The following is a 21,651-nucleotide window of genomic DNA, read 5'->3' as shown; positions in this document are numbered from 1 at the left end:
CTGAAAAATTAAAAAAAAATTAAAAAAATTTTGCTACATTCATTTGAGTCACATGTGAATGATAAAATCTTTCCAGTTTTATTTTTGTAGGTTTATCTTATTTATTTTATGTTTTTGGACCAAATCTGAGATTTCAATGGTATAAGATGACCCCGCAAAGAAATTCTTACCATTAATAAAGATGAGCAACCAATCTGAAAGAGTGTTACAGACTTGCTTGCAGAAACGTTTAAGTAAGACTTATCCAAGATTATTTACAGCTAACATAGTCTTTTGGAAGTCTTTCTGACTCCAAACTTTTTCTCTTAACAACAGGATGCTGCTGAATTTACAGTTTCAATTAGCTTTTATGAAAGTTGATAGATTTACAGTAAGCAATGACAGCTGCTAATAATTTTATTTTGATCTTTTTCTGTCCAATGCTAATACTTTAAATTTATTGTTCCTACTTTTATTTCAACTAAGAGGAATAACAAATAAGAGTGTAACAAATACAGAACTGGACTCTGAGACAGGAAAACCTGCGTTTAAGCTCTGCCCCTGACACAGAATGGCTATGTGCCCCAGCCAACCCTCTTAAGACAGTATTTCTTCAATTTTCTGGTCTTAACAACTGTTACACTTTTAAATATTGAGGACCTCACAAAGCTTTTGTTGATATGGCTTACAGTCTACTGAATTTTAATTAAAATTGATAATTATAAAAAAATTCAATTCATGAAAATGTCAAGATGTTATTTTGTTAAATATATAGAGATATAAAGAAAATCTAGCCTCACACAAATATGTAGTTAGAAAAAGGGAGGGAGTATCTTAATGGGCAAATAATACCTTAGTATGAAAATTTAATTTTTGACTTCATAGACCCATAAAATACTCTTAAGGATCTCCAGAAGTTTACCAACCACATTTTGAGAATCACTACTCTAAGATTGTGAATTTCAGAGAAGATTTCAACTCCTATTGGCAGAAAAAAATTCCTCACCATATGCCAATTAAATTACTAGTTACAAGTCAAGTTTAAAAAAAAATTGTAATTGCCACATTCCTAATATTGTTGACCCATAAAATTGTAAAATTATAAGAGGTTTTGCCTAATCTAATATGATCTTGCCCATCATCTGTAGGCCTCAGTTTCCTTACCTGTAAATAAATAGGTTCAAACTCTAAATTCTCTGACTCTCTAAAACTTTGTCACTAAAACACTTTCTATTCTACATCAAGTCAAAATGGCAAAAAGTGATTATCCCTGTTCTATATCTCTTTTCAGTGTAAATGTTTGTAGTATTTCTTCAATGAATAAGAAACTCATGGTTTCAAATCAATATTGTTTTATTGTATTAATAACATTCCTCTATTCCCATTCTTAGGAGTTTTTTTTTCTTCTGATCATTATAAATCAGTGATGGAATTCAAAGTCTTTTCCCTCATCTACTTCATTGAATTCCCTCATTGAATCATTTTTAAAGATTTTCAGGCTGATATTTTTTCAGATTTAAGCTTTCTTAATATTGAACCAACCTTGTAAACCTGGATTAAACTTAATTTTTCATGATCAGTAATTCTTAAAATGTACCAAAACCTGTTGTATTTCATATTTCATTCATGTATATTTACTGGAGAAATTGGCATAGTATTTTCATTTCAGGTTACATAAGCAAATTTAACGTCAAAACTATTATTTCATAAATCACATTACATAATTTTGTTTTTCAATTACTTTTTGATCCTTTTTAATCATGTGCAACTCTTTATGACTGCTTTGGGGTTTTCTTGGTAAAGATATTGGGAGTGATTTGCCATTTCCTTCTCTAGTTCATTTTACAGATTAGAAAATTGAAGCACATAGAGGTGAATGATATGTCTAGAGTCATGCAGCTGGTAAGTGAATGAAGTAAGATTTGAATTTAGGCAGGTAAGTCTTGCTGACTTCAGACTTATCACTCTATCCAGTGAATCACCTAGCTGCCCAGTGTCAACATTTCACTTGGAGTTCATGAATTATCAATTTGCAATGCTATGCATTTTGTTTTATGCATTTTAAAACATTATTTTTAGAAGGGTTTTGTGGGCTTCAAAAAGCTCTCCAGGGGGTTTATGACAAAGAGGTTAAAAAGTACTAACATACTCAGTAATAGCAAATTAGGGACTTTTTCCAGGGGAATGCTGAAAAACTATTGATCCAAAGGAAAAGGAGACTACCCAGTAGTATGGTGTACAGAACCCTACATTCAGACTCTCAATACCTTGATTTTAAACTTCCCTCTAACATTTTCTAGTTATGTGACTATGGGTAAATCATTTAAGCTCTCTCTTATGTATCAGTAAAAAGAGGCTGAAAATACTCTATTTTGAGTATTCATCCTCAGATATTTACCATTTATGTAATCCTGGGCAAGTCACTTCACCACTGTCAGTATTGTTTTCCCCATATGTAAAATGGGAATAACAATATCTGTCTCCTTGTGTTGTTTTGAAGATAAAATTAAATTATGTGTGCAAAACATCTTGCAAATCTTAATGCTATATGAATGCTTGTTACTCTCCTCATTGTTATTGTTACTATAAGGAAAAGATTAGATACATTTTAAAATGGCTATAGAAAAAATATCTGGCAAGAGTAAAACACTGTAGTTTCTTGAAGAGAGGAATGACTAGAAATATCACTTTGGCAACATCTTAGATTGGAGAATGCATTAGGAAAGGAGGAGACTGGAGGCTTAGAAATAAATTAAATCTATTATGGAGATGATGAGGATTTGACCTGGGTCAATGGTCATGTGAATGGAGAGGAGGGATATGAGACTGTAGAAATGGAATTAAATAAACTTGGTGACTGTTTAGATTTGGATGGAGAAGGAAGGGAATGAGTTGAGATTGACTCTAAGGTTACAAACTATTGGTGCCCGGAAATATGATATTGTCGTCACCTAAAATAGAGAAATGAGTTGTTAGAGATAATTTGGAGGAAAAATGAGGACTGATTTTATAAAGTGTTTGAAATGCCTACAAATATGCCAGTTGGAGATGTCCAATAGGCAACTGGTAATGTAAATTGGGAGTTTAGGGGAAAGACCAGAATTACAATTTAAGGGAAGAATTTAAAATGTTTGTAGAAGAAAAAAAAAAAGATATAGCATGAATCAAGAAATGATTTAGAATAAGAAACTAATACTCATAATAATATTATACCTATTTATAATGTTTTATTCATTACCTTTAGTAGCAGAAATAATAATACAAAAAAATTTTGGAAGGAAAAATGCTAGAAGACAAATCAAATATTAATTATTTGAATTTCCCTGCAAGAAAGGAATTAATTGAATGGATTGAAAAAAGAAAGACATCAAAAAGCTGCTTGTAAGAAGCATATTTAATGGGGAAAAAAAAATTCCAAATCAGAGGTTGGTCTAAAAATATTAGTATCCAATTAAAAATTTAAAAAGTCAGTAACAGCAATGATATTACTGTTTATTTTAGACTCTGAAAAAAGACAGATAAAAATGTTAGATAATTATGCAATGGTGAATATCTAATTATAATAATAGCAGGTGGTATATACATAGCAATTTTTGGTTTGCAAAGTTCTTTACTGCATGTTACCATCTTTGATCTGTGCTACAATCCTGTGACATAGACTATTATCATTTCTATTTTTGCATAAGGAAACTGAGACTGAGATTAATTGATATGCTCTGAATCTCAGAGCTAGGAACTATTTAAGATTGGAATCCAGGCCTTACGGATTTGAAATCCAAAATACTATTTTGCCAAATAGCTCTCTCATTTAAATGTACAAATATTCAATTTTATATATATATATATATATATATATATACACACACACACACACACACACACATAATTTGACAATTATATTAATTAAAAAGAGTAACAGCAAGACAAAATGAAATAATAAAAATAAAATGATACTGAAGGAATTTTACACTCCATGATCAGTGATCAGAATGACAAATTTAAAAGCAGAGAAATTAATTTCTTATTGAATAAACTAGAAATAATTCTGGGTATATATTTGTGTGTCTCTGTGAGTATGTATGTATGTGTATGAAATTGAATATAAAAAAGCAGAGGATTACACATTTTTCAGAATACTATTGGAATATTCATGAAAATAAATCATTTACTTGGCATAGAGGATATATAGTTCAAAATCTGTCCTTAATCCTTCCTAGCTATATGACCATAGGCAAGTCACTTAAAGTATCTGTAAACCTAGGTGGCACAGTGCATTGACTGCTAGGTCTGGAGAAAGGAAGACCTGAATTCATAGCTGCCTCAGAGAAAGGCTGAATGAATTATGGCATATGAATGCTATGGAAATTATTGTCCTATAATAAATAATCAGCAGTTTGACTTCAGAGACCTACGTGAACTGATGCTATGTGAAGTGAGTAGAACCAAGGGAGCATTGTATACAGCAACAGCAAGATTATACAATGATCAGTTCTGATGAACAAGGCTCTTTTCAACAATGAGGTGATTCAGGCCAGTTTCCATGGTCTTATGATGGAGAAAACCATCTGCACAGAGGACTTGGGGACTGAATGTGGATCACAACACAGTGTTTTCACCTTTTTTGTTGTTTGCTTGCCTTTTGTTTTCTTATTTTTTTCCTTTTTTGATCTGATTTTTTTTGGTGCAGCATTATAATTATGGAAATATGTATAGAAGAATTGCACATGTTTAGCATATATTGGATTACTTGCTGTCTAAGGGAGGGGGTAAGGGGGAAAGGGGGAAAAAAAGGGGTAAGAGGGAAAATATTTGGAACACGAGGGTTGTTGAAAACTATCTTCGCATGTATTTTGAAAATAAAAAGCTATTATTTAAAAATATAAATAACACAAATCTGCCTCAGATACTCTGCAAGCAGGCTAGCAGTATGAAATGTCATTTAACCCTATCTTTCCCAGTTTTTTCATTTGTGGAGAAGGAAATTGCAAACTACTCCAGTTTCTTTGCCAAGAAATCTCCAGGGTTATGAAGAGTCAGACATGACTGAAAAGGCTGAACAACAAAGACAAACAGGCCTTGGGTTTCTTCATCTCTAAAATATTTATAGAACTTATTTCATAGGATTGTTGTAAGGCTTAAATAATGTCATGAATATAAAGTACTTGCAAACCTTAAAAGGCTATATAAATGGCAGTTTTAAATATTTTTTATTCATAAAGTCCTAAACAAATAGGAAAAAAAATGCATATTTTTTTACAGATTATAGTGTAGTAAAATTAAAAAAACTAAAAAGATAGAAATATTAATGCTTCTAAAAATTGTTCTTAAAGCTAAACTATAGGTGATGATTATCAACTTTAATAAGAAAGGAAAGAGAAGAATTAGCTCTTTAATTACATATCATAGAAAAAGAACAAAGGAGTCATCTAAAGAAAAATAACAATAATGGAAATAATAAAAAACAGAAAATATGATGAGAGGCAGGAAAACAATTGAATTAATCAATAAAACAAAGAGCTGATTCTTTAAAGAGACCAATAAAATGAACTTTTTTTTTTTTTTTTTTTGGGCTAATAAGCAAAGCGTTTTGTTGTTGTTGTTTTGCTTTCAAAGGAAAATGACCAAAATTAGAAACAGAAAAGGAAGATCATGACAACTGAGAAGTCATTCTGTTCAAAGAACATTTATTGCTATATGTGGCAGGCACAGGGAATAATACTCAAAACCACATAATGTTAATAAAATAATAAAGACATGGACAATTTTTTTACTAAAAATATAAGTGACCAAAAGGACCCAAGAAGTTAATAACTTAAATATATCAAATTCAGAAAAGAAAATAGAGTAATGGTACTCATGAATTCTATCTTTCTTGTATCTGATAAAAGTTTTGAAAGAGAAATGATTACAAATTATTATTCAATATTTGGTGACTCACTAGAGAAAATACCTAGGAGGGTAAAGAGGCCCAATGTCCAAGAGTAGCCATACATGAAATCTAAAACTGGAGAATTCCTTTGTCCACAATGAGAATTGGTTGAGATGATTATTAGGAATTAGACCACCAGGTTGTACTCTGTCTGTGTAGGAAGGGTGACCAGTGCAATCCAGTATAGTCAAAGCAAGATCTTCTATAATGAAGTTCCATTTTGTGAAGGTATCATCACCCAATTACTCTCCTAGCCTGAAGTAGAGTTATAGGAAGTAAGGGATAAAAAAGGAGGTCCAAGGTTCTGACTTGTCTTCCCAAAGGGTAGCAGTAGGCTTGCTCATGGCCTACAGATATTGCTATCGATAGGAACAGGTTTTACATATCAAGGCTTTGTGCAAGAAGACCATGAAGCAGCAAAGCTTCAAAAGAAACACAAGATCACGTCAGAGATACCAGCCAGGAAAACTGGAGATTTCTTTAGATCAGACATCTAGGTTGAGGGGAGCAAAAAACAACTGAGGGAGCAGAGCTAGCAAGGGAAATATACAAGAGCAGGGATTGTCAAACTTGTGAATTTTAGAATAAATTTATGTGGTGTTTAGTATATAAGGAATCAAAATATTTTACTATTATTACAGAAATAGTTTTGACTTTGCAGACCCTACTCACTATACAAGAGCAAGAAATAGTAAGAAATCAGCAAGTCTGAGACAAATTATAAAATACTAGTGATCTATGAAAGTGAGGACCATTTATTTGGTGACCAGTACTAGACTATTTCACCCACATTCTTATCTGATGCTAAGTAATTTATCAACTCTAATAATTGAATGTGGTGCCAGTGACAGAAACACGGATATTAATGAGGAATGTTTTTCATAGGAAAAAAAATGAAAAGTTTCAGGACATGCTGAGTTTGAGATCTTCCATGAAATTCTCTAGTATTTAATAGAAGACTCTAGGTTCTCTGGGCTGTGCTTAAGAAATGCAAACTCTGTCACAGCTACTCCAAGAGAAGAAGGCTAATGGGTATCCAGTGAAAAGTTGTATGTCTGTGATCCAAGGATTAGCCTAATTTGAATCATCAAATGGTTATTAAGCATCTAATATGTAAAAAGCAGCAGGCTTAAAAAAGATCATCAATACGTAGCTTAGGCCATGAAGTAATGAATATTCTGGTTCCATTATATCTGAAAGAACATATACCTACATCACAAAGGGGATATGATCTGTATTGATCAGAGCAACAAAATCACATCTTTTGAAATGAAATTAGAGCCTAGGGTAATAGAAAAACATTCAGAGCGTCTGCTGATAGTCAGGAATGTTGGGTTGGACCTTGGATAAGAAACCAGAGCTTAAAGACTAGAGACTTTAATATGAGGATGTCTTGGAGTATCACTGGAACAATGCAAAATTCATAACTTCTATATGGCAAGTCACCTCACAGAGGTGACAATATAGCATTCTAGGTTAAGAGGGTATTCATCTGTTTGGAAATTCACCTAATCAAGGCAAGGGAAAGTGTATGTGTACATTTGGATAAGTATGAAAAGAATGAGAAACAGAGCCAATAATCACAATGGACAACTATGGAAAAGATGAATTGATGACAGTATGGTTAATTGGACTTAGAACTTATTCAATAACCAATTCAATTCAAAATGGTGACAGGCAGACTAGTACAGAATCTTCTCTCATTTTGATTCATTTTGTTTATTAGTTGTATAGAAAAATTATTCATGCATGTACACATACATATATGTGCACATTTATGTAGCTTTCTTATTAAATCTGTGGATGACACAAAATGGTAAGTGCTGGATAATATACTGAAACAAAAGCAGATCACTGAAAATTCTTATCAGAATTATGCAATAATGGGTTAAATTCGTAAGATTAAATTAATAAAATTAAATGTAAAAAGTCCTGAACATAGGTTCATATAGGAACTTCACAAGCACAGAATGGGAATAACATAGCTGGAGAGCAGTAGTTGTGGAAAAAAAAAAAAAAAGATTTTAGTGACACACTACAATAATTAAAATGGCAAAGTGACAATACTGTCCCACTCTGCTCCTACTAGGTAACTTTTGTAGTATTTTATCCAATTCTTGGAACTACATTTTATACATGTCAGTGATGATCATGTCAAAAGACTGACAGAACTGAAGAACTTGAAGGGACCTCAGTAGCCATCTAATTTAACCCCATCTGAACAAAAATTCTTTCTAAAACATCTTTACTTACAAAATAGTAATCTAAGCCCTGATGGAAAACCTCAGAATTTAAAAGGAGAATTTACTATTTCCTCTGGCAACCCAGTTCATAAGTAGTACTATAAGGATGTTTTTCCCTTACAAAAAATTTAAATATCTTTCTGTGCAGTTCCTACTTTACTGCTCCTACCTCTCCCTTCTGGAGACAGAGTAAACCTAATCCCTCTCTTCCATCAGACAGCCTTTTGTTAAGTGACAACTAAGTCTTCTCTTCTCTATGCCCTTCCCTTCAACTTAGACTCTGTGTGCTGTTGTCCAGCAATCTTGGCCATTCTTTTTTAGAAACAGTCCAGCTTGTCTGTGTCTATGCTAAAACATGACACTAAGACTCAAGCATAGTATCCATATGTCAACGAACTGGGCAGAGTATGGAGAATCTATTACCTCTTCCTTCTGGACACGCAGCCTTCAGTTCTTAATGTAGCCTCTGACAACATTAACTTTTTTGCCTCTGTCTCACACCAATGACTTATATTAAGCTCACAGTCCACTAAAACCCCCATATTTTTCTCACAGAACCTGTTGTCTTTAGCTGTGCGTCCCTCATTCAGTATTTCTGAAAGTAATTTTTCCATTTCAAGTACATTCAGGAGGATGACCAGATGGTGATAGGACTTGAAACCATGCCATTCTAAAAGAAAAGTAGTCAAAGGAACTAAAGATATTTAGCCTGGAGAAGAAACAAAGGAGGGACATGTTGGCTGTCATGGGATTAAATTTGTTTTTGTTTGTCTTCAAATGGAAGAACTAAGACTAAGAAGTGGAAGTTTTAGGAAGGCTCAATAGAAGAAAAACCTTGCTAAAAATTAATGCTCTCAAAAAATTCCATGGGCAACTTAGAGTTACTAATGTTTATGACCAGAGGTTTTTAAGTGGAAGCTTCGATGACTATTTTCAGGGATTTTATAGATAACATCTTTGCTGTGGGAGACTTAGCATTAGAAACACATGGGCCACGCAGCCCAAAATACTTTCAAATATGGTCTGACCTAGATTATAATTGAACTCCTATTTGATTTTAATGTGTTAATGTATTAATTTTTTGAAAAGTATAAATGGGTGATTTTCTTAAGTCAATATGCCATCCTTGGGGATCCTTATGTAAAGAACAGTGCCCTGTTTCTATCTGAATTTCACACCTAATTAGATAACTAGATAAGTTGCCACTGAACAACTCTGCAATTTTATGATACTATGGCTCCTAAATCCCAGTTTCTTATTCTCAGAGTTGGTATGTTCTTTACGGTGTGGTTCATCAGATGAGAATAACTCAGTTCTGAAGTTCATAAACAATAATGAAAAGCAAGACATCTGATTATATTATATTCAAGAATTTGATTCTATACTAGTCTATTGAGAGTTCAGAAACAAAGATTATCTAGAATTATAGGTCTGACTGTCAAGTTATTAGGTACTTCTATCTAAGTGCACAAAGCATAGTAACATTTAACTTTAATGATTTAAGAATGAACTTGATGACTAAGGAACATTCTTTAAGTATGCAAAATGACTCAGGAACCTTTTCTTCAGGAATGCACTAACATCAATCTTTAATCGACATGAGTTCAACGTTCAGAATGATACATTCAAATAAGGACCTTGATGACTAATAGTCCCCTACCATACAAAGCAAATCTTGAGATCACAACTCTGAAGCTACAATGAGGCAAATGAGATCATGATTCTTATTAGTCTACCTCATATGCATTTTACAATATCTCTTGTTTATTTTTGTTCACTTGCAATCAAGTTTAAAAGAAAAAGTAGAGCAATCTGTAACAAATCTATGTCCTTCCAACAACTGGAAGTCCACCCAGTTAGGAGCAAAGGCCATTCCTGCTGCCATAGTCCAGGAATCAGCAAGATAGAAGAGGTGACAAGCTTTATGGCCTAGAATTGGTTAATAATTCTAGTCCCCAAAGTGAAGAAAGTAAATATCTCTTTCCATCAGAAGGGCTTATGGTTATCTGCTATCCTATGATGCAATAGGTTAACTGGAGAGGTTAAGAAGTCAAAAGGCGATGTTAAACAGTCCTCCTGTGACATCTTAACATAAAAATGGATTTTTAAATGTCATATTAGTGAAAGACAAGATTTGACTAATATATCAAGTTAGAAAGGCTTTGAGTATGGGAGACATATATTTCTGTCATTTGAAGATCAGCTAGGTGTGAAATGGCTCATGACCAGGAGCTTGGCCACTAGTTGACAAGATTTTTATACTTATTATGATGTCAGCACAAGTCAAGATGATTAACCTAAAATATAGTAAGACTTCATTCTGGGTCTCCATCTTCAGCACCTAGGAAAAAGACTTTCATTACCTAGCACAGTGTTTTGCACATAGAAGGCACCTAAGAAATATTTGTTGCACATAAATGAATTCTACAGAGCAAAATGCTGCACTGGGAAGCAAATAAAGCAAAACTACTAATTTTGCAAAGACTAATGTCTTACTCCCCTTGATACACAACCCGTCAGAATCCCATCGCTCCAGGATTTCTTCAAAGACTTAACTAATGGAATGCAAGTATTATACATTCAATACTTCTGCTTAAATGATTCATGTAGGTATGAAGTATACTTTGGAAATTTGTCCAAAGGCGATTTGTCTAAGCAATTGGAAATCCTTGTTTCAAAGATATTTTTCCATCTCTGTTGCTACCCCTTATAGATTTTATTTCCCTATTCCTGCCTTTGCTTTTGTTCTCTCTCCCTGCTGTGGGTAATCTCTCCTCTCCTGCTGGTATAATTCAGTCCTGGAGAGAAAAGGTTACAAACCAAGAGGAATCTGGGAAATGGAAATACTTACGTATGAGGCAATGCATGTCTTGGGAATACCGTGAGTTATCAGGAATCGTGAAGTTTCCATCGCAAATGGCTACCTGACTCTCCCCAAATGGTAATGTGAAGTAGCATAATTTATACAACAAACAACCAAGGGCCTAAAAGACAGAGGGGAAAAAAGGATTGTTTTCACTCTGTAACTATTGAACATGAGCTTCCTTCTATCACTTCCCTATAAGTAATCTAAAAGATGGCTAATGCTATTGAAGATGGATGAAACCCTAAAAATCATCTAATCTAATCTTTTTGATTTTAAAGGTAAAAAAGTTGAAGTTCACAGATAGAAAATGATTTATACAAGATCTTGCATATGTTAAGCAGCAAAAACAGGACTAACCTAGATCCTTTGACTCCAAATCCAGAATATATTCTACTATGCCATATTACCACATTTTTATGGATTTTTATGGATTCACAAGCAATAACTAGCAATTCTAGTACCCACAGCTATTAAGATGGGATCAGGGCAAAGGGAGTAGAACTTGGCTGGGATGAAGCTAAATCCAGAAAGAAGCACATTATGTAGTACCTTTCTATTCTAATTATTCCTGCTAACTAGGTAATCATCTCAGTTGCTTTTGTACTTTAGAAAGATATCAAGTATTGTCACTGCCTCCTCAATTTCCATGGGGCAAAAGCTCCAGTCACTCTCCCCTAGTTACAGGTCTGCAGGTAAACAAACTAAGACACTAACAACCAAGCAGCTATAGATTAGAAAAATAACTCACAATTTTCTGGAATATTCAGGCTTACAAAGCACTTTTCTTATCACCTCCTGGGAGATAAATGGTGTAAAGATTATGCCTATTTTACAAATAAAGAAACTAAGCTAAAGTGAGCCTAGAACTAAATCCAAGTCCCTTGACTCCAAAGTCAAGTACCGTGTAGCTCATCAAATTGGAACTGCAGATTACTCAACACATACCCAAATGTCGGCCTTTGTAGTGATAATTTTGCCACTATACAGGTTGACCATTTCTGGAGCTCGGTAGGAAAGCGTCGTGTACCTAAAATCAGAAGAATCATTTTATTAAAGGTGTCCACCTTTCATTTCATTTGTTTGGCAATCCTGTGACAACAAAAGTATTGTATCTTTTATAACATATATATTGCCATATATATCGCAACAATCCCTACCTCAGACAAATATGAATATAATGCTATGCAGAAGGGAATGATAGTAGAGAGTTGTGGTCATTTGCTAGTTCTATCAGCTTGTCCATTGTGAGATTAGGTAGAAAATACACTGGCTGAGATTGGAGTTTTAAGTCTGATTCTTACTAGTTATGTGATCTTGGGCAAATCTCTAAGCTTCTCTAAGCCTGATTTTTCCTATCTATAAAATGAAGGTATAATAATATTTGTGCTACCTGCCACACAGGAGCATTATTTTTATCATCACAATAGCTAAGCTGTACGCTTTTTTAGGGCAAAATATAAAATGTGTCTTCTCAAACCAGCCTCCCCAGATGGAAACTCAGAATGAATTTTGTTAGAACAAGAGTTATCACCTCCCTCTTCCTTTCCATCAAGCCCTTTTGTCCTGCAAGTCTCTTCCTTAAAGTTTCTCTGATTATTGCAGTCCACAATGATCTCTTTTTTCTAGGAGCCTTTGTGATCAAAGGATCTTATTGAACACTGAGTTAAATTATAATGACTGTCATGTATTAATAACAGGTCGTATTGGGGCAGCTAGGTGGCGCAATGGATAGAGCACCAGCCTTGAATTCAGGAGGACCCGAGTTCAAATCTGGTCTCAGACACTTAACACTTCCTAGCTGTGGGACCCTGGGCAAGTCACTTATCCCCAGCCTCAGGAAAACAAACAAATAAATAAATAGCAGGTCCTATTTCTGTTATTTTATAGTATCTACAAAATGTTTCCCCATAATAATCCCTGTGAGATAGACAGTATAGGTTTCCATTTCACAGATGAGGAAAATTAAGTTCAGAGAAATACAAGTGCTTTGCTCAAAGTCACATAGCACTAAAACCAGAATTAAAACCCAGGTTTCTCTGATTCAAAATACAGTGCTCTTTCCCCTATAATGCAATATTTAGCATTTGATCATATAGTGCCACAATACTCTGTTATCTATGTATATTGCATACATGTAAAATGTGTGCACATATATATGTATAGGTCTGTGTGTATATGTATAGAAACAGACATGTGTGCATGTATACACATACACATATGGTTTCTGAGGTAGTCAGGGAACACTTCTTTCATATTTTTTTTGTATCTCCCATAGTATTTTATTATGGAACTATGTACACAGTGGACATTAAAACAAAAACAGACAAATAAAACCATCCAAAATTAGTTTACTTTTTACCTTATTTTTATCTAGTAATTCTGCTGATTTTACTCTATTTGTACCATTAGGCTTTAATCCTAAAGAAAAGCCTTTTTAAATAACTGAAAAAAAGAAAAGTCAGTCTAGATTTCTCCACTAAATAATGGGGAATTGATAAACCAGAACACAAAATTCACAAGTGAAATATACATATATATGGTGTCTAATCCCTCATTTTAAGATTAAAAAACTAAGAACCAGTGTGCAGGAAAATAATTTTGCTAAACTCACATAGATTAGATTAGAACTTAAGTCCTCTGACTCCTTAAAAAAGAAGTCAATCTTTTCTGTATTTCCATTTACTCCAAGCAAGAGCTTAGAACACCTATAATTCTTAAAATTGCCTCTTCCATTGAAATTGATCTATTCCTCTTTTTTTTTTCTCTCTCTGGACTGAAACCTAGATCTTCAGCTTCAAATCCAATGTCCTTTAGTACAGCCTATTAATTCTTTAGAAAATGTCTGCAGTTTCTGGCAGGTGACCCTTACAGCTACAGGATTAAAGGTTCAACCAATTCATATAAAAGTGATTCTTTGAAATACTCCCATTCCAAACCATTTTCTTTCCAACCCAGTCTCCCCGGCCCAAGTTCAAAGAGAAGTCACAGATCTGAGAGCAGAGCCAAGCCCCAAGGAAGGAGGAAGCTTACTTCTTAATCTCATCCTCTACTGCATTGACTCCCTCAGCTTGTGGGTTCTGGAATCTGTTGGTGGCACTGCCAAAATCACACAGGACATAATGACCTCGGTCATGCAGCAGGATGTTTTCCACCTGAAAAACATCCCCCCCAATACCCAGTCACAACAGGTTATTTACATGAAGAAAATAAGTTTGGTTTTACAGCAACATCAATGAAAGCATTTCTTTGAAAAGCAGGATGCTCGCAGGAAAAAAAACAAACAAACCTGGAAAGTTCTCCATGAACTCAAGCAAAGTGAAATGTACTGTATACAAAGTAATAGCAATGTTCTGCAGTGGCCAGCTGTGAATGACTTTGCTATTCTCAGCAGAACAATCATCCACGACTGCTCTGAAGGAGTTATGATGAAAAATCTTCTCCATAACAGAGAAGGAATTGCCTGTCTGAATACAGATTGAAGCATTCTCTCTTTCTCTATCTTTCTCTCTTTTTTAAACTTAATTTTTCTTGAGGATTTTTATTTTCATTAGGATGGGAGATTTATTTTTTTTCATAATTTTATTTTTATGGAAATGTTTTGCATATAACATCACAAGTGGTTTCTTAATTGGGGATGGGAATAAGGGAGAGAAACTAGAACTCAAAAAATTTTAAAGCAAATGTAAAAAAAATTATTTTGAATATAACTGGGGGAAAAATTCAAATAAATTTTAAAAATGGAATAAAATGAAATGAAGAACCAATCCAGGAGGGGAAAAAAATGAAAGCATTTCTTTCTGATACTTCATCTCAGCATATATAAAGGGAAGGTCTATCCCCAACCAAGCCTCTCAGAAAATGAACTGGGGAGACTGATAATATAAGCTTAAGGGAAAATAAAAGGGAGAATACACAATGACATTTTCATGTAGAAGATCATTTTAAAGATAATAAATCCTATTACTAAAAGCCATATTTACAAAAGTTGCCTCTGTGTACAGGCTGTTTTCTATATTATATATATATACATACATATATATATATATATTCTCATCTATAATTTTTAGAATGCTTAACTTCCTTCAAAATTTAGTTCAAGAGCCTTTTATAATTTCACCTTTTCCCCCTCATTCCCAGTTATTGCAGATTTCTTCCTTATTGGAGAATCAGTGAACACAAACTTATGAAGCTCACCATAAGACAGACCTCAGACCATGTTTCCAGGTGTCTATCTCAACATCCTCTTGCCATCTTCCTTATTATAAAGCTCTCCATATGCCTGTAACCTGAGACACTTAATCTACTCAATTTTCAAACACCAGACCTAGGGATGAACTCTTCTGACTGGCCAATCAATGGTTAAAACACATATTCCATTTTATTTGTCCTATTTCAGACATTTTAAGTCATGTAGTTCTCCACCTCCCTGCTTCCCAGCCTTGCTAAGAAGAATATGGCCAAATCAATACTACTTCATGATGTCATGGATCCTTTTCAAGAATGAATAACAACTAGAAAAGGCATTTCAAAGGTTCCACTCAACATTTCTGAGACTTCACCCACCCCTGGCCACTATTCTCCTATATTTATTGTCTTTCCCAGTAGAATGTAAAGTCTCTGAGAGTAAGGGTGGTTTTGCTTTTGTACTGGTATCTCCAATGCATTAGCAAAGTGCTTGGCACATAGTAAGAACTAAATTAATTAAATGTTTTCATTTATTTCTCTTGAAATTATTCTCTGTACATTCTATATCTTTATCCACGTACATAGTATATCACTGCAAGTAAGCACCTGAGGGCAAGAATGAGTTGACTTTTGTCCTGATATATAAAGCCTTGAACAAAGAAAATGGCTAATTTATGTTTGTTGAATTGAAGCCATTCTATAGATTTTAAGAGCTTTTTGGCAAATCAATTTCTTTACCTTGGCTTTATCTTGGCTCTTTGTTTCAAAAAAAAAAAAAAAAAGCAAACATACAGAAAAAGCACGTATAAACAGAAAACTGGGTGTGGAGTCTGTTATTATGTGATCCTAAGCAGTAGCAGTCTGGAACAGAATTTCCTCAGAGAGTGTGCAAAGTTCTCTTCTAGACCTAAATACTATGATAGTATATCAAGAATATACTAAAATAGCCTATGTATAGGTGTTACAGTGGATAAGCACCAAGCCAAGAGTCAGGAGACCCAAGTTCAAATCCAGCTTCAGATACTAACTAGCTGTGTGACTCTGGACAAGTCACTTAACTCTGCATTTCCCCCCCCCCAAAAAAAAAAAAAGAGATCTATGTGATCTATTTGTGAAAAGCTCTGATTTTTAAAATTATTCATTCTATTTCTTTCCTCTTATTTTATTAAATAAAGATAATGTAAAGAAAAAATTTAATGGAGTCACAGAGAGAACAGCAAATTTAGATTACAATTTCTTAGGGTTTTTCATTTCTATGGATCTTTGAAGAGGGAGATGGGATGCGGCTGATTTTCATTTCTTCATAGTTTTTTAGAAATTACTGGTGCTGGATTAGGAAATATAGATGATGAAGTCCCAAAACAAGTAGGAAGAGAAGGCCCAATACTATTACCTGCACTCAACTTTCCAAGTGGAGTAGGAAGAACAGCACTAATACTGTGCTAGGACTATCTATAAAATGGGAAAAATAACCCAGGGTTACTGACTGGAAAGCAAGTTCTTTATAAAGTCCAATAGGAAAGCAACCTATTGCTACATTTCTTCTGAGGGAAGCAACTTACCCTAGATAATGAAGATAGTTGGTTTCATAACTTGAATTCCAACCTAAGGTTTCCTAGTTCCTATTCCATTGGCAATCCCCTAAGGGCCATCAGCTTAAAGATCTACACAAGGACCAGACACAAGGAGTCTTAGATCTCAGATTGACTGAGGGGAGCCCCTAAACTCTTTCTCTTTCTCTCTCTCTGACTTAGGGGGTGAGCCATGAGGTAAAGCACTTGAGAAGGAGAAAGTCTCCTTAAATTCTGGCCTCTGGCCTCAGGACAAATGGTGGAGCTAGTTGAGTCCAGAGCTGGAGATTACAACCTTATTGAATTAAAAAGAAACTCATTCAATTCTAAGATTTCCTATTCAATTCAGCTCAAGCTATACCAGCCCCATCAAGAATTGCCCCCAGCTTATAGATAAAAAGAGACAACTTGGGGCTCAATCCTTGCAGAGGATCTAATATGCCATCCCTGGCACAGCAGCAATCTCTGCCCGCTGAAATGATATTCTCTTTCAGAGTTACCCTCTCTTTATCTCCCTCACCTATTTCCTTAACAAAACTTTATAACTCTCTGTCAGGATTTTTTCTGCTAAACTTTACTTCTCTGTCAGGACCTTGCCACCAAGGAATTCAGTCTTTCTATTCATTCATAGCAAAGGCTAACTTCCCAATGCCAATAATAACCTCTTTTTATCAGTCTAGCTTTTTGGGTTTGTAAATTCCTTTACAAAGGACCTCTGTACCATCAAAATGGGGTTCCCACAACTCCCAGTCTTGTGCTAAATCCAAAGGGGATCTAGGAGAGCCAAACCTTTTCATTTGGTTCTCTGAATCCCAAACCTGCCACTAACCTCATCATTTAACTCCCTGACCACCAGGGAACCCTAGTCTCATCATTTTGGTTCCCTGAATCTAATCTCATCAAGATGAGAAAAATCAGGTCAGAAATGGAGATCATTTCAGAGTGGCAAAAAGCTCTGGAGTTGAAATGAAGAGACTTGAGTTCTAATGCTGGCTTTGCCTCTTCTGCCATGGATAAGGTAAAGGTCCTTTCTAATTCTGTGATTCTACATCACTAAATCTACTCTGGCAGGTTGCCTCACTGGCAGGTCTGTGGGTACATCAGCATATCTTGGTTGAGGACCATGACCTTGGAAGTTTGCATAATAACATTTACTCCTGAGTCACTGTAAACCATCAGTTAGCAAACCAATAAATGGAAAGATCTTTAACTGCTTTCCCAAGAGAAGCATTTTCCCCAGCCTTGGCAGTCCAATCAAACACTGCAAGCGGGACTTTTGTGATGCCTTTGCTTGGCTCACATCTTTTATCACGGAATAGGATTTTTGCTGACTGGGGCCTCTGAGACAGATGCAGAAGCAATAGCTAGAATGAAGGTCAACTCAGGATCAGAGAGCTGAGAACAAATGAAATTCTCGCCACTTTAAAGAAGCACTGATGGGGGTCCTTTAAGAGGAAAGATATTTTTGGTGCAGATCCAGGCATGTGGGCAATGAAGTAATACTGCAATCTGACATTTGGAGAGCTCCTCATACTTTTCCCCAGTATACTTTCATATTCATCTTCTCAACATCTCATATCAACCTGTGAGGTAGATTGGGAAGAAGAAGGTTTATGCCCATTTTATAGGCACAGAGAAAGCAAAGGACTAATGAAGTGCATCCAGGTAGCTTACAAAGGAGCTATAAATAGCTTCCAGGTTCCTAGAATTCCAGTTCAATGCCTCTTCCTCTATTCAAATGTCTCCCCTAAAAACCCTAGTAGTTCACAAGAGAATAATTTTTTTCTTGAAGAAAGAAGAGCACAGGAGTGACCCTACGTTCTCCAAGACTTTGCCAGAAGGAGTAAAGGCCTCAGCAGGTCCTTCCAAGTCATATAGACTCCGAGTACAGGTTTTAAATCTATATGAAGATCAGTCTAAGTGCATGAAAGCTCCATGAAAACTGGCCTCAAGATAATAAATTTTTAGTTACAGAAACTGAGGCAGGTCACATACTAAGCCAGAGATTGCATTCTGTGTCAATGGGGAGAACTGCCATTCCACTGAAACCAAGAGTTTTTGGACTAACAAAAACATTAAAAAAGTACTTAGAACATTTATTGTGGTGGTGAATCAAAAGTCACATTTGTTGTCCTCATCGCCAACTGGAAATTAGTGATGTCTCTTCCCTAAAATAATGTCTAGATAACACTTTGTGTAGCCCAGGGTCACTTGTGAGTCTAATCTGGCTCTCTGTCAACTGCCTCTTTTTCTTTGGCTGGCCTTTATTTTAAAATATAAAACTATTTTTAGATCAGAACCAAACAAAAACAAATGGCTGAGTAGATTTGGCCTATAGTTTGCTGTTCCCTGATGTAGGCCATCCACAGGAATTAATACTGTCTCTTGCTTCTATTTTCCTTATGATAAATTTATTTATGTACAAGTTGTATTTTTCCATTAGAATATAATTTGCTTGAGAGTAGATGCTGTTTTGTTTTTGTCCTTATATATACAGAATCTTGGACAAAGAAGATGCTTAATAACTATGTATTGAGCTGTTTCGGGCCAGTTAAGGTACTTCCTTACATTAAGGTAAAATACACAGTTAAGTAGCACAGTGAATAAAGTGTCGTCAGGAAGAATCATCTTCAGGAGTTCAAATCTAGTCTCAGACATTTACTAGCTGTGTGACCCAGACAAGTCACTTAGTTTTGCCTCAGTTTCCTCATCTATAAAATGAACTAAAGAAGAAAATGGCAAACTACTCTAATATCTTTGCCAAGAAAATCTCAAAAGGAGTCACAAAAAGTCAGAGATTGTTGAAATGATAGAACAGCAACAAATGCTTTCTTATTTTGTCTATATGCTGGAAAACTTCTATATCCTAGATCACACAAAACAAGTCTAATCCTTGTACCTCAAGACAGTGTTTCAAATACTCTAAAACAGAGTTGTCAAATGCAAACAGAAATTAGATCATATTGATTCAGAAAATAACAAATAAGTATTATCTATGTTGTATTATATTTTTATCAAAATTTTCCCCAATTTCATTTTAATTACCAGGCCCAGTGGGCAATTTTGCTAGCCACATGCTGGTGAAGAGTTTAATACTTCTTTAAACTGTTATTATATATATATAATAATATAAAAACATATTTTATATTATTATATGTATAATATATAAAATAAAAATATATATAATATATAATAAACTGTTATTTGTATAACTCCATATATCCCCATTTCTTTCAACTGTTTTCTCATAGGACATGATTTTTAAGATCCCTTTCCAGCCTGGGCACTCTCCTCTAGCCACACTTATTAGCATGCTGATGTTCTTCCAGAAAAAACAAAGAATACTGAAAATAGAACACAATCCACCCTATATGAAGAAATAAAAGCTAAAGTACAGAATAAGGATTATTGCCTCTTCCTTATTTTGGACACTATCCCTCTAATTAATGTTGCCTTACATCACAAAAGTTTTTTGGCTTGACATACCCCAGTGCTATGCTTGTGGCCCATTTAACTGGTTTAGATTGCTTTGATTTAGTCCACCCTTCTGCTCTGTATTTGTTTAATGACTTAAAGATATGATTTCTATTCTGTCCATAATTTCATTACTCTGCTGAGAACTTTTTGGATTTGGAGTCTCTAACTTATTAGGTTGGCTATCCAACCTTCCAACCTTAATCAGAATCAATCCAGAAGCCTGGAATTGGAAGGGAACTCAGAACTTAGCTCATCTCACCCAGTCTCAAAGAGAAATTCTTTCTTGATTTGCATGAGGACTTTCATGAAAGGAAAACACATTACCCGAGGCCACTTTGTCTACTTTTAGATAGTTCTAATGGTTACATTAAGGCTAAATTTGTATATTGCTGAGAAATTGCTATCCATTACTCCTAGTTTCCTTTTGGGGACAAACAGAAACATTTGAATCCCTTTTCCATGTGGCCATCCTTGATTTGAAGACAGCAATGGTGATTCTCTAAGTTTCCTGTTCTCTAAACTAAACATTCTCATTACTTTCAAGCAGTACTCTTATGGCATTTTCTCAAAGCCTTCTAACATTCTGGTTGCCTTCCCTGGGTTACCAATATCCTTCCTAAAATGTGGTATCCAGATAACTATGATAGTCCAGATATGGTAAAGCAAGATTTGCACCATCTCTACCCCATAGTCCTGGACCCTCTTTTCTCTTTCTGAAACCAAATTCTCATTAGTTTTTCCAGTTGACACATCAAACGACTGACTCATAATGAGGTCACAATTCTCTAAAACTTTCCTGTCTTTTTCATATAATCCCCAAATGTAACATGGCTGCCATCTATATTTCTATCCAAGCCAGTGAGAATAATGTGAAACAGAAACAAGGCCAAAGGCAGAGTCCTTTACGTAACAAGCCATCCATACAATTAAATGAAACAATTTGAAGTAGCCTAAATTGTTATTTAGAGCTGATTCATCTCTTGCATCCAAAGAAGTCACAATATGGTTACATCAATACTTTGATGAAAATGGTATAGGTCAGAGTTGAGAGGTAGAACAGAAGGACTTGCTCAAGAGTCCAAAATCTTACTGCTAGTCAGGGACTCAATAGAAATAACTGGTAGCAATAAATGACTGGCAATATTTTAGGCCTGGAAATATTAATTTAGTCAGTGGAAAACTAAAGAACCCAATTTGTTTCCTCAGGATCCTTTTAACACTTCTTAGTTTATTCTCTCTGAAGCATATTCTTGTCACAATTGCCCAGTATAATAAATGTTTGAGTGATTGTTATAAAACGTTCCTTCCTTTTTTTCTGATCCTCTTCTGTCTAAATCCCAAACATTTCTTAAGGTCCATCTTCTCTGTGAAAGCTTCCCTGATAATGATTTTCCCTCTCCT

At 34.8% G+C, this 21,651-nt stretch overlaps 1 protein-coding gene across 11 annotated transcripts in view; it reads right to left on the bottom strand.

Moving 5' to 3' along the window:
* AAK1 (AP2 associated kinase 1) overlaps positions 1-21,651 on the bottom strand; it is a 229,303-nt gene that overhangs the window by 78,271 nt on the left and 129,381 nt on the right. For all 11 annotated transcript variants that reach the window (XM_074287123.1, XM_074287125.1, XM_074287126.1 and 8 more), the window contains exons 6-8: positions 14,048-14,169; positions 11,963-12,044; positions 11,003-11,135 (exon numbers count right to left, since the gene is read on the bottom strand). In XM_074287123.1, the coding sequence (XP_074143224.1) occupies positions 11,003-11,135; positions 11,963-12,044; positions 14,048-14,169 (337 nt within the window). The remainder of the gene's footprint in view (positions 1-11,002; positions 11,136-11,962; positions 12,045-14,047; positions 14,170-21,651) is intronic.

This window comes from Sminthopsis crassicaudata, chromosome 2 (genome assembly GCF_048593235.1).
Source record: "Sminthopsis crassicaudata isolate SCR6 chromosome 2, ASM4859323v1, whole genome shotgun sequence".
Classification (NCBI taxonomy): Eukaryota; Metazoa; Chordata; class Mammalia; order Dasyuromorphia; family Dasyuridae; genus Sminthopsis; species Sminthopsis crassicaudata.
Note: the sequence above shows the minus strand (reverse complement) of the source record. Positions and strands in the feature narration are given on the sequence as shown.